At 37.4% G+C, this 13,751-nt stretch overlaps 1 protein-coding gene across 2 annotated transcripts in view; it reads left to right on the top strand.

The window, feature by feature from the left end:
• Window positions 1–13,751, top strand: part of COG2 (component of oligomeric golgi complex 2) — a 35,788-nt gene that overhangs the window by 8,292 nt on the left and 13,745 nt on the right. For both annotated transcript variants that reach the window (XM_067293425.1, XM_067293427.1), the window contains exons 7-11: window positions 586–765; window positions 3,804–3,928; window positions 5,210–5,336; window positions 9,254–9,393; window positions 12,502–12,563. In XM_067293425.1, the coding sequence (XP_067149526.1) occupies window positions 586–765; window positions 3,804–3,928; window positions 5,210–5,336; window positions 9,254–9,393; window positions 12,502–12,563 (634 nt within the window). The remainder of the gene's footprint in view (window positions 1–585; window positions 766–3,803; window positions 3,929–5,209; window positions 5,337–9,253; window positions 9,394–12,501; window positions 12,564–13,751) is intronic.

Below are 13,751 nucleotides of genomic sequence, written 5' to 3'. Positions count from 1 at the left end.
AAATGGTTAGCTAACCAGAATATTTATTAACAAAAGCAGCTGTTTTGCAGAAACCAGAGACAATCTAATGGCATGTCATTTTTTGTCAGTGTAATTCAATGTCTTTGTTTTGCAGTAATGTGACAAGTAGTGCTGGGAACATGCTGTTACTTTAGTCTTTGACCCTGAGGGATAAATGCTACAGTAGTTATTTCTGGTAACTTACTGAAAAGCTTTTGTGTATTAACGTAGAGAGTGGTGAACAGGGAACAATTATTGACCTATTTCTTCAGTATAAATGTGACCTTAAGTTACCAGATAACTTTCAACATATAGAGGAAAATAACTGCATTTTTTTATTTAACTTATTGTAATAAATACTATGTTAAATGGCACCTGCAACCCCTTTAGCTTGTTTTAATGTTCACTTAGTAGTGACAGTTATCACAACTTGTGTAACTAATTTCAGGTTTCAATTTTCAACTGAAAGGTATTTCCAAAAGAGTTTACTTCAGTGGTGATGGCAATGCTTTGTTTGTGTGTGCGTGGAGGGGGTTGTTTTTTTTTTTTTTTTTTTTTTTAACTAAATTTTGTTTTTCTTCATAGCGTATTGCTGGAATAACAGCTATGTTGCAGCAGTCTCTGGAAGGGCTGCTCCTGGAAGGCCTGCAGACTTCAAATGTTGACATAATACATCACTGTCTTCGCACTTACGCAACTATTGACAAAACACGAGATGCAGAGGCATTAGTTGGTCAAGTGCTTGTAAAACCTTATGTAGATGAGGTAAGATAAAATCAAAAATCCTGGGAAAATTGACTTGAAAACATGTTTATTTCTCCTAATATTCTCCACTTATGGTTAGCAGCTTCAAAATAGCTTTGTACTATTTTGAACCCTAACATAATTTCAATGTATTTGTTGTTCCTATTTAAGGAAAGAGGGTGGAGAAATTCTCTATCTGTCTGCCACCAATTTTGGTTATATCCAATTAGGATTCTTGTTACCTACATCATATATTTCTTTGGAGGGAGGGGAAAAAACTTAAGTGATGCAAGATGTGACTAAAATATAATACAATTTACTCTGGACCAGTGCATGTCTGTGGGAATTGGATCAGATCTGGGATGTGCCTTTCTCTCTGTCTGACTCTGTACTAGCCAAATGCGGAGAAAATAGTTCTTAGTGCAATGGCCTGTTCTTCCCACTGTATGAAGAAAGGAGTTTCTGCTGTTCCAAGCTGTACCAGGACATTTGCAGGAGAAGGAGCAAGTGTGTTTGGGAAGCATTTGCTGTTCTCTGGGAGGGAAAAATGTGTCAGATGGCCATAGTCAATTCATGAAAAAATCATTCTAGTAGGCCACTAGTTTTGAGTTAGGCCAATCACAAAGTATTGACTGAGTTTTCTGAAACTAGGGGACTTTCTGTTAATTCTCTTGACTGTGCAAATTTTGCGATGCTGTTACCTATAAAACGGTTCCTAGCCTTCTTGTAGCCTTCTTGTTCTTGCCACTTCTTCTGGCCTGAACCATTGGTAAGCTACTTTTCTTTTTGTTGTAGCTGATGATAATGTAATCCTGGGAGATGCCCTAGAATTGCCAAAGTAGAGGAAAAGCTTTTAACTATCAATGAAGGTTCTGTAGTTAAGTGTGTAATATTTTGTCAGAGGTTTTTCTCTACCCTAAGAGTACCTTTTCTCAGCCCTGTTTTTCTGCCCTATACCCCCTTCCCTCCCAAAAAGAAAAAAGATTCATGATTAACCCGCCACATTAGCATAGCAGTCAGCAAGTCAGTGTGGCTCAGTTTTCCTGGTCTGCATTGTCTGCAGTTGCCATAAAATATTTTTATGAACCTACAATTATATCATGGTAAACCAAGTTTCAAGCTTCTAGTGAAAAAAATAAAGATGCATTTTTAAGAAATTTGATACTCTGCTCTGTTTGAAATAGCCACATAAAACAAATTTGTTATGGTTTTAATGAACATCCCAAAGCAATGTTGCCATAATACCAAGACTTTTTTTAACCCTTTAAGAAGGGATTGGCACTAAACTTTGACATATTCATCATCACAGTGTGTTGGAAATTCTGTCTAGTTCAGGTAATGACTGTGTACCGTTCCAGAGATATCCATTCCCTAACGGGGTCTGAATCACTGCCCTTTTACAACATAATTTCTAGTGCTGATTGTCCTAATGCAAGCAGTTTCCTTGGCTTCCACTGGATTGTAAGAGTGTTTCATAAGTGCATTAAATTCACTGTTCTTATAGAATAAGTTATATTAGGCCAGCACTTGGACAGTGAAGTTTTTGCGCTAAAACTAGCATTACAAACCTTTCAGCAATACTAATTATGACAAATGGTCCAAAGCTTTCACTATTGTGTCTGCGGGGAGGAAAACATTAACATACAAGTGTTGTCTTGGTGACTGAACATACACACTTATTTGAGTCTGTGCATGTTAATAGAAAGCAGGATAGATCTGCTCCCTCTCATCATTGCCTCTGTAATACAGAGCACTTCTTAGTGTCTTTGAGTGCTGAGTTACTCTATTCATTTATCTTTACCTTTTTTTACTACTATCACTCTTTAAATGGAGGTATTAACATTCTCTTGCTCAGTAAACCTGTAATGAGAAACAGTACGATGTGAGGTATTCTTTTCTTTCTCTGCTTTCAGGATATTTAAAACAGTTTGTTCTCTACTGGTATCTTACAAAAGATGGGACAGCTCAAAATATAGAGCTAACATTTTTATTAAGACCCAAAAGAGTAATGTGAACATTGTTTCAGAAAAGTACTGAATGTGTTCCTTTAGGCAGTAATACCTTAATATCACTTCTGCCTTTATGTTCCGAAAGGCCCATCAGCCTAAGAAAGAGGAACTGCATTTGCTTTGTGTGTTGTTTTTTTTTTTCCATTTAGTGGCTGTTTGCCATGTAGTGTTCCCAACCAAGGCAAGTATAGAGTTAATCTGTATAAATCCTGCTGAAGGATTTGCTTTCTAAATCAAGATAGGGAAAAGAAATTACTATCACTTCCCTCGCCCCCTCCCCCCCCAGTCAGGATTTCACTTTTTTTTTTTTTTTCACTTCAGTAGCTGAGAGTTCGAATCATTACCTTTCTCTTCCCTTTCTTTCCCTTCTCAGTGAATAAATAGCCTGTTTTCTGATAAAGCCTGAGCTGTACACCATCGTCAATAGGCTGCTGCTTTTCTGCTGTAGAGAAGGAAACGTCTAAAAGTGTTCTGGTTTTGCTTTGTGTGGGCACACGTTTACAAAGCAAAGGCAGCTTCTGCCTTTCAGATGGGAGAGGGAGAAGAACTGTCAGCTGGCCCCTTAAGAGCAGACTTCCTTTGGGTGCTTGCTAATACTGTAGCAGGTGGTACCGTGGGGGATGGGTCTTCCTTTCATCTTGACTTCTCCAGTACCTGTTTGTTCCCCACCTCTGCACCATTCTGCTTGTTTATGTAGCTAATGGCAAAAATGTTCAGACAGATGAAAAAATACCAAGAAATTGTCCTTTTCCAGTGTTGTCCACCTACTGTCTGACTTCTTTTTGTGGCAGAGGCTCTCTCTTTTTCATGGGGCTTGAAGTACTGTCCTGTCAAAATGCATTGCTAGCTGTGTGAAAGTCTTAGCATCACCACAGAAGATTCTTGGCTATTTATTATAGCTTGGAAACTATGAGAAAGAAAAGTAATATACTGAGTATTGCAGTATTTGGGGTTATAGTATTAGGAGTTTTGAGTGAGTAGACTGTGAATCTTACATTACTGTATTTCATATTCACTTTTCTGCAATTAACATTCAACTCTTCCTGGCAGGTGATTGTGGAACAGTATGTTCAATCGCATCCTAACGGCCTTCAGGCTATGTACAATAAACTATTGGAGTTTGTCCCGCATCATTGCCGTCTCTTGCGTGAAGTAACAGGGGGAGCTATTTCAAGGTAAATATCTTGGGGCTTCTTTCAGTTGCAGTTAAAAGTTATGGTAAATATCATTTACTTAGGAAATGACTTGCAAAATTACCTCCCATGCATAGATAACTTACCTGGCCTTTTCTGGAGATTCATAGTCAAGGTTGATTTCTCATGTCCATAATTTTAAAAACAAAACAGTGAACAGTTTGTTTGTTTGTTTGTTTGTTTCCCTTGGTGCTGAGGCCCACAACTTGAGAGAAGTGAAAGAAAGAATCCTGTATTTCAGTAATAAAACTGAATCAAGGAAACGTGACTGTGCACTTCATCCAAGGAGAAGGGTATAACAAAGCTATTGGAAAATAAGTTCAAAAGTTACTGGGTTGTCAGCATACATTAAATTAAAAAAAAAAAAAATGGTGGAGATGGTCCCCAGAGGTCTGACTGGTTTATTGCATGTACTGCAACTTCAGGTTTAATTGATTTGTATAGTACTTCCACTATCTGCTCAAAGTGCTTACTCCTTTTGAAATTAAATTGCCTGTTTTGAAGTTTACATAGTTCAGGTCTACTGTTGAATGCACTTATTCATCTGTCCACAGGCTAGTTAACTTAGTAGACTGCTGTAATTAGCAGAACTATGGATGTAGCCCCTAGGGACTGCAGAACTGCTTCTCTGATTAGTCATCCATTGCTGAGCTTTTAGTGGCTCTAAATTTTACTGACGTTTCAATTCTTTTAATCCCTCAGCAAATTTTAATCTTTCTTCTTAATAATAGAATGATTCTAGTTTGTGCTGTAGTGCACTGAACTGGAGTTAGGTACTTGTGTCTTTTCTGCTGTCAATTTATAAATTTCCACAGTCAAGGTAACTTTTAATCTTTTGCTTGGAAGCACAAAATCATATATAAATACAACTTAGAATTATGCAAGAGTTTCATTTCCTTCCATCGCGTTACTCCTACTTGGTATTTCTGAAGTTTAGAGCTGTTAACTCCTACTTTTACTTGCATATTTTCAAGTTTTAACAGCTGAAAAGGACTTATTTTCCAAAGCACACTTGCAAAATACATAATACCTGATAAAATTTGAAAACACTTTCAGAACTGTAAAAATACCTTGCATTTGATGAGACTGGGATCAGATATGAAACCTCAAAGGAACAACAGTTTAAGCAAATCAATATATCTATGTAAAAAAAAGCTTAATTACATTTCTTCCAATTCAGTCCTTGTCTTTGAGTTATCACTACCTCCGAATAGAAGCCTAGTGGTGAAATATAACCTTGGAATAATTGCAATTTTATTTCAGTGAAAAAGCAACTATTGTTCCTGGATATGATTTCTTAGTCAATTCAGTGTGGCCAGAAATAGTACGCGGTTTAGAAGAGAAATTACCATCACTGTTTAACCCTGGAAACCCAGATGTGTTTCATGAGGTAATTAAAATTAATTTGTTTCATTTGTCATTCCTTCAACACACAGAAGAACTGAATGAGTCATGTTCTCTAGCTTTTTTTTTTTTTTCCCCCTGCTGCTTATGTGTAAACTCATGTTGTTGCATGTCTCGGAGGAAATTATCTCACATCACTTGATTTAATTTCCATGGGAGCTGATTCTTCCATCAGATGTGTCCGCAAACCTCATACAGAAGTTATTGGAAGTCATTTAGTCATGTGAATTTGGCCTTAATATTTGCTTTGGCAGTAGATGTTCTTTCTTAGTTGTAGGATTGCTACATAAATGAAGGCAGGGGTGGATGACTCCAGTGTTTTGTTCGAGACTGGGACTTCTGTATGGGAAGGGCTGTTGTGTTAATTAAATATCTGGGTTACAGCTTGTGCTGTACTGTGGAAAAATTAAGAAATATTCTTTGTCTCATCCGCTTGTTTTAGTGTTTGCACTCTTTCAGTACTGTGGGTGATGTTGTGACTAGATATGCAACAGAAGGCAACTAAAAGAACCAAAATGCTCGGAGGCAATATGTGATAAGGTTTAGAACATAAAAGAACTATTTTCTTTAGTATCACAAACTGTATCACAAGCTTGTATTATAAAATGAATTTTAAGTACTTGTCACTCATGTATTTTCATCTTTGGGAACAGAGCTGCTCTGCCTCTAAAAGATGGTCTCTTACTAATGTTGAAGCAGATTGCTTGGTCTAGTATGAAGATTGGCTCTGGCAGTACTTTGTTAAAATGTCACAAAGTAGAAAATATGAGCTTTCTGCTTTTCTTTGTGTGCTCTTTGTCCGTATTTAACCATGATTACTGAAATACTTGGATTTTTTTTTCTTTTTTTCCTTGCAACTTGATTTGTGATTAGTGTGAAACATTTTCTTTTCAAGATGGAGATGTCAGGCAGTGATAAATTGTCTGAAGGAAGACATAGTAGGCAGATCAAGACAAATAGTTTAGGGAAATGTTAAATAAATTGCTAGTGGAGGTTCATGGGGTAAATGCTTTTTCCTGTGTTCATGCAAAACTGTCACTACTAAATAGATAACTTTTGCCTTTGACTTCTAAGATCTCTTCTATGCAGATACGGTGAATAATTGAAGGCAGGCAAGCATGAGAGTGAATGTTTGCAGGGTTGGGTCTAAATAAGAAGCAAGCAGAAAAAAAGTTAAAGAAATTTCCGGTAATGTTATGCCAATGACACTGTAGGTTTTCTCAATGAGAATACTTCTCCGTTTCCCATAAAGCATCAGTCATTCTTGAAGCTTTCACCTAATGCGCTGCATACCACAAATTGTGAGCTGCACTGTGCTTTTGTCCTCAGTGCTGCTTGGTTTACATGAGAAAAATGTCTCTTATCTTCACAAGAGCTGAGTGTACTGGTTTTATATGAACTGTTTTTAAAAAGGCTGCCATCTTATATTAACCTGATATTCACCAGTGGTGCCATTGTGTTTTTAAAAACCAACCCCCCCCCACACACATGCTTTGACCTTCAATTACATCATGTAGTCAGTCTAAAGTACCTTCCAGACTACTTTCAACTACTTAAGTGATCCAGAGTCCAAATCATTAAAATATTTTATGTCAAAAATTCTTTAAGTTGAAATGTCAAGTGTCAAAATGCTATTATGTCTGTGTAAAGGCTAATAGGAGTAGTTGGGAATTAAGAAAAATAACAACAACAAAAGTTTAAAACTGTTTCCTGCATTGCTGGTAATCCAAGTAATGCAGTGCTGATTTTAGAAAGTGATCTTATAGTTCTGTTTTCTAAGTTGTTAAAATGCAGAAAAGTCGTCATCTTCAGGTTTGTTTGGTTACATTGTATATGCGTATTGTATAGGTTTAATGCTGACAATTTAGAGTATGCAGCGTTATCTGTTAGGGGGTTTTTACATGAGGGAGGGGATGGAAGAAAAAAATACATGTATGTATATTTTTAAATCATCCATTAAAGCACAGACTGGCAATCATAGGTATGTAAGTCAAAATAGCTCTTTACTTGGGTGGAGTTTGTTTTTTTTGTTGTTGTTGTTTAAACTACTTCAGATTATTGTGCCCTTATTTCTGAGTCAGATTCATATCTCTACAGGCCTTTGAAACTAATACTGCTTTTATGCCTAAATGTCGATTTGAGACTCTAAGTTTAGATTCCTGTGTTTGAAAATTGCTGCATTTTGTTTCCCTCTTTAGCTTCTCTTAAATAACTTTGTGGAATCAACAAGAAGATCCTAGAAGCTGAAATGGGAACCAGTCTTGCAGTTCCCTACTGTTGAACATAATGTTATTGATAACTAGATAAATATCTCTGAGTTGTCTTCTATTTTTGTAAGTGGTAGGTCTTTTCAGAGTATTTGGTTTATATCTCTGACTAATACTTAACGCAGCAGAGCAGTAATGTCTTGTTTGCCTTTCTGGAGTGCTGGGTTATTATCTAAGAAAGGAGGCCTGAAAAAGCACTAAGCTGTCATTCATTCTGCATTTAACTACTGTACCTTTTACAGCTCCATTGTGTTGCACATAAAGCCACATTGGAACAGAAGTAGTTACTTAAAAGCTTTTGTGCAATTTCCAAAGTATCTTTTTCACACACTGAAGCTGCCATGTCAAAAGAGATAGGTGCCGTAATTATACCCTTGCCAGAAGCTTACAGGGGTACTGAGGTATGCAGCACCAAAGCTTCTTGCCTGTGTCAGTGCAGGTCCTGTGGTGCCAAAACTGAGAGCAGAAGCTGTAAGCAGCCACTCTGGGCCTGCTCCTATCAATGTTTTACTGCTGCATAAGAGAGTCTCGATACATCCTTCACATAGTGCTGTGGATTGTGGTAAAAGCCTACAGTCCTGCTGCTGCTTTTACTGCAGCAGTCAGAAACACTGCGATTCGCTCAGGCTTGTTTCATAAAGTCAGCATTGGCTTAATAAGCACATTCCAGTTTCAGTGAGACATATACAATTTGGTTTTAAGTCTGTATTTTCTTTCTTGAAACTTGCATATAATAAGCTATATTTTTGATTCCTTGATTTAACACAACATGAAGGTTGTATAAGTCTCTTGTGTGAAATCAAATTTTTAACTCAAGTGTTTTGTGGCTTTCTGCTTCACAAAACACTGCCAATGATTTGATTTATTTTTTATTTTGTTGCTGTTTAGGTGTCAATAACTTAGTGTTGAGAATAAGCCCAAAGTGCATTTGGGGATTAATGTAATTTCTCTTTGCTTGCAGGTATACTAATACTATTTCTAAACATCTAGTTAAAAGCGTGCAGTTGAAGGGGTTAGCTTATCTAGAGTTGTTCTAAATTCTGTTGCAGATATTTAGGATTTACAAAAACAGGTATCCCTAGAGAACCAGTTGTGCAACTTCCCATGATATAGATCCTATATAATAGAGAAAAAGTCCTGCTTTCGTTCTCTTGTGTGTTTGGTTATGTGTATTTTTGTTGTATTTTGTCCCTGATTTATTTCCATTTGTTGTATTCCTTTACCTCAAATTTCCTGACTTGTTCCTAGTAGTGTGCAGCACTGTTTTGCTGCCTTCTTTCCGCCTTCTCCCTTTCCCTAGGCCATTGTTTCAGTTCAGAAATATTGATGCACCTCTGAGCTGGCAGAGCTGTTAATGCAGACAATTTTGTGCAGAACATTTCTAAAACTCATAACAGTGAATTAACATAACTTAGTCCATAAACCAATTTTCCTTATCATAGAATAAGTACCTACTGGATAATTGATTTTGGTTTCACTGTGGTCCAGGATTTTAGCCTCTTACTATTAGTTGATGGGGCACTGTCAGCTCACTCTAAATCTTGAGCTTAACTGCAGTCAGATATAGCAGTTCTTGTGGTCTTCCTTGTTTAATGGAGTGCTACTAGTGATCAGAGTGCTCATTCTCTTTATACAGAAGTACACTACTAGTATGGATTTTGTATGGAAATTTGAACGACAGTGTGGCTCACAGGCCAGTGTGAAAAGATTAAGATCTCATCCTTCCTACCACAGTTTTAACAACAAATGGAATTTGCCTGTTTATTTTCAAATAAGGTTAGTATTTGTTTTCTTGTTTTCTCTTTTAGAAGTAGAGTTCAGTCACAGCTAGAAGATCTGGCTTAGGGTCAGATCTCCTCAGTGTTTCAAGTTCCACTTGTCAACAAAGCATAGTAGAAGTTTGGTCCAAAGGCTTGTGAGAGTGCCCAGACAGCAGCATGCACATGAGCAGATTGCTCTGCTCTGAGAGTAACCCAGCAGTGTTGGTTGGGAATGTGATCATAAGCACAGGCAGCTACAAGTTTCCTTCCCCAGCTTTCTGTTCCACACCTCTTTTAGTTTCTATCCACATTACAGCAAAAATTCCTTGGTTTATGAATTACTGTGGTTTACTGTCCTGTATATTAATGTAATTTTTAATATGCTGCTTTTAGTTTTGAGCAAGCCAACCCAACCCAATCCAAGTACTGTACTGAGTGTCCATCCTGTGTTTTACCTTGAATATATACCCTTCAGACTTGCACTGTGGTCAATTGATACCTTTTCTCTGCTAGCAAAACCAGTTATATGATTTTCTTGCCCTTGCTTTACAGTGTCTGACCCATTTATTTCTTCCACTGCAGCTGTTTATGGGGTTGAACTAGATATTGGATTACTCAAATTGTATGGGATTAAAAAAGAAAAAGAGGGGGGGAGTACTCCAAAAAAGGGGAAGTGAAGAAATTAAGGGTGTTTGTTTGTTTGTTTTTTAACCTGGAGCACTTTAGTGACCTGGTTTATTGCATGATTCAATAAATGGTTACAATGGTGCAACCACAGCCACATTTATCCAGTCTGCTGCTGCTGCTGAAAAGTCCCATCCAGGAATCTCATGAGTGCTGGAGCTAGTGCAAGACTAGTGGCAGGAGCATGAGGCTGGGAGCTCTCACTGGTTCAGTGGCTCACTGCATCTTGTAGAGTGGTAGCCCCAACCTCCACCGACATCTCTGGTTTTTTGCTGGCACAGCTGTTCCTGCGGCTGTGTAGTGAACCGATTCCAGGAACTGATAACCCTGGGCAAAAAAAGTCTGACTTTCAACTTTAATCAATTTCTCCAAACCACTTTACTGTACAAATATTGGTGCTGGCCCAAGGGAAAAGGCAGTAGTACTCACTACAGTAGCAGTGCTGACTCTGCGCAGACTACAAGAGTCCATGGAACTGTAGCAACTGTAAACCCTTTAACAACAAATGTATATCTTTAGTAGGTCAATGAATCTCTCTCTCTTATTTGAAAGTGCAACTTCTCTTATAAGTGGCCATTTGATCAAACATAGATACACTTGTAAAATTGAAATAGAGCTTCAGCTTATTCTTTCGGTTCAAAAATGTTTTTTCTCATTAGATATTTTGAGCTCTGGCTGATTTAAAAAAAAAACTACTTAAAATCATTTTCCATTAAGATTACTGTAAATCTAACCATTCATGGAAATAGTGCACTATTTAGATAACAGCAGCTGGTTCAGTTTTCACCATATCATTCCTATATATCAGAATCATCTGATAACTTCCAGAATTGCATCTGAATTCTTTAGTGCAGAACTGTGGAAATAATAAAATATGTCCATTTTGTATATCAGGGAAGATTCTTCCTTGAGGTATGTTAATATCCTCAAGTTATACAGGATTTTTATTGAAGTATTAGCTCACTGTGGCATTTACAGTTAGGGTTTCTGGTTTTTTTCAATTACAGAAAGGGCCCAGAACAAACAACCCTCTCATTAAAGCCTGTACAAACAAACAATCCTTTGAGGAACAGATGGATGTACAGGCATTTCTTCTGTAGCAGTGCTGGCACAAACAGCACCAGGAACTCATTTGCTTGCCATTCCTTCAGTTATGTCAGCACAACTGACTATGGAGCTACAGAGAACCCCAGGTTAGGGCTTTTATGGTTTTTGCACCACCCCCCCCCCCCCAAAGAATCCTTCAGAAAATTAGGTAGTTTGTAAATGTCTGGTCTGGTTCTCTGATCCCTTTCACTGTAAGACCTAAGACCACTCCTATGTCTGTGGAGGTGGTGCACAGGCAGAAATGAGAGTTTGGAGCTGCTTCAGGAATTCTTCTAAAACACCTTTAGTTGCTAATTCTTCTAAAACACCTTTAGTTGCTACCTGCTGGTAATAAGTCATGTTTGGTGAGTGATTGGAGAGGGGGAGGCTTCTTCTGTGTCACTCTCAGATCACTACTTGCAATACCTTTAACATGCATCTAGTCAGAATCTCTAGTAGTTTGAACAAGAAGAACCAGATGGGCCCCAGCTTTGGTCTGGAAATGAGAGTTGAGAGGCTCTAAGAAGAGCTGTGCAGGTTCATAATCAGTAAGTTTGCTAGAGCGGCTTACAGAGTTGCTGTAATGCAGATGAAAACAAAAAAGGGGGAAAACAAAATGACAAACTTCTCATAGAGAAGCTGAAAATGGTAGCTTAAGTTCCCCCCCCCCAACACTGAAATAAAAAGAATTTCATACAGCTCTTAACTTTTAGATAAGTAAAATACTGTGTTATTTATCTAATACATCTTGAAGTATGGAAAATAGTTAGAGGGCTTAGTATTAACTTCTGCTTTTATACCTCAAAAAAGGTATGTTTGTTTTGGTTTTGAGAGGGATTTAAAAAAAGAAGAAAAGGTAAGGCATCCTATGAGGAACTGTTGTTTTTTTTAGCTCGGTACAGAATTGTTTGCAGAACCTCATGCCACTGTTCACTAACAAACATGTAGAAAGCTAAAGGCTCCAGTGTCACATGACATACCTGAAGGACAGCTAAAGCAAATATGAGATAATGTGTTGATTTGCAGTGTAAAAACAGTAACACTTGCCAAAAAAAAAAAAAAAGCTTCCTTCCACCTCCAGAGAAAGCTGAGGACTTGACAGTGTGAGCTTTTATTCTGATAATGCTTAGGATTATAACTTTAATAGTTTCCCAATGTGTAAGTTTTCTGTCTGTATATGTCAAAGGTTCTCTTTCACGTATTTTTCAATCCTAGTTCATGTGGAGTGAAAAAACACTTAAAGCTATTTGTGCATGTGCATTAACATAGCATAAGGGCTGAATACTGAAAAATGTTTAGGCATCAATTTAAGCAATTCTTGATTTGTAATATGCAATGCTTTTCTCTGTCTCAGGTTTAGAGAGATAGCAGGGGCCTTAGAAGCAGCACTTTCAGATACACTAGAAGAAGCACCAGGTAAATTTTTATTACAAAATTAGTAATTTCTCTATTGTGAGAGAAATAAATGGCTTAAGTATCAGTGGTTATTTTCTGCCTACTGAGTATTTAGTAGCATGAATCCTGAGGGATCATGCGAGTTTTCTGGTAAATTGATTAAATGCTGTTCCATGCTCGCTTGATTGTTACTAAAATCAACCCGTTCTGCAGCAGCCATTGACATGTTTGTGGAATTGTTCCCTCGGCACAAGAAGGAACGAGATTGGCATTTGGCCTCCTGTGAGTGGCAGCCAAAAGACCATGCTGTGTTATCGGGACAAATTTCTCTTACACAGAGCTATGCAGAGCGGGAAATGACACTCTGTTGGCAGCATTTAGGCTTGCTATCCTTTGTAGTGTTGGTGTCTGCTCCAAAAATGTAAATTGGTTTATGAGCAAATGAGGAAGCAAGCACAGCAAGTAGTGGAGGAAAAAGAGTGGAACGGGAAACCTAGTGTATTTCTTAAAAATATATAGCAATAGGAAAAGCTGTTACTTCATTTAATGGAGTGAATGCCTTTGAAGATGAAGGCAGCTAAGAGCAAAATATGTATGAGCGATATTTATATAAAATATATGTGTGTGTGTGTGTATATATATGTATGTATATGAAAAGTGCATTGGACTTTTTAAGGACAACTGAGAAGAGGAGAGAAAATCCTAACGGAGAAGAAATGCATAAATCCTAAAACTTCAAGATATTTATCCACAATTTACAGACACATTGCTTAGCTCTCAAATTGTATGCTATAAAATGTTAGTGCCCAGACTGCTTAAAAGTATTTGTTTTAAATAAGAATGTTTCTACTGTGTTTTCAATAAATATTCCTAGCAGGTTCCTCAGATGTAACTGTGACAGAAACGGCAGTTTAGTGCTAGGGAGAATTACTGTTCTGGTTGAGAAATGCATACAGTTAGCCAGCATACTGAAATGGTATTTAGCTAGCATGTCTTTATAAAAACCTGGTTATAAGACAGCCAGAAATTATCATGTTACTCATGAAGTGGATTGTTTGGCTAAGTTATTTGTGTGTTTTCTGTAGGCAGGTTCTCATTTGTTTTTCCTTGCACAGCTATGGTGTGACTTAGCAGGGTTTGAAATTCAAAGCACTGTGGATCTAGTATTTTAAGAGTTTTGTTTCAGATAATGCTTAATAAATCCTCTTT

Source organism: Apteryx mantelli, chromosome 3 (genome assembly GCF_036417845.1).
Source record: "Apteryx mantelli isolate bAptMan1 chromosome 3, bAptMan1.hap1, whole genome shotgun sequence".
NCBI lineage: Eukaryota > Metazoa > Chordata > Aves > Apterygiformes > Apterygidae > Apteryx > Apteryx mantelli.
This window is presented reverse-complemented; position numbering and strand designations above follow the sequence as displayed.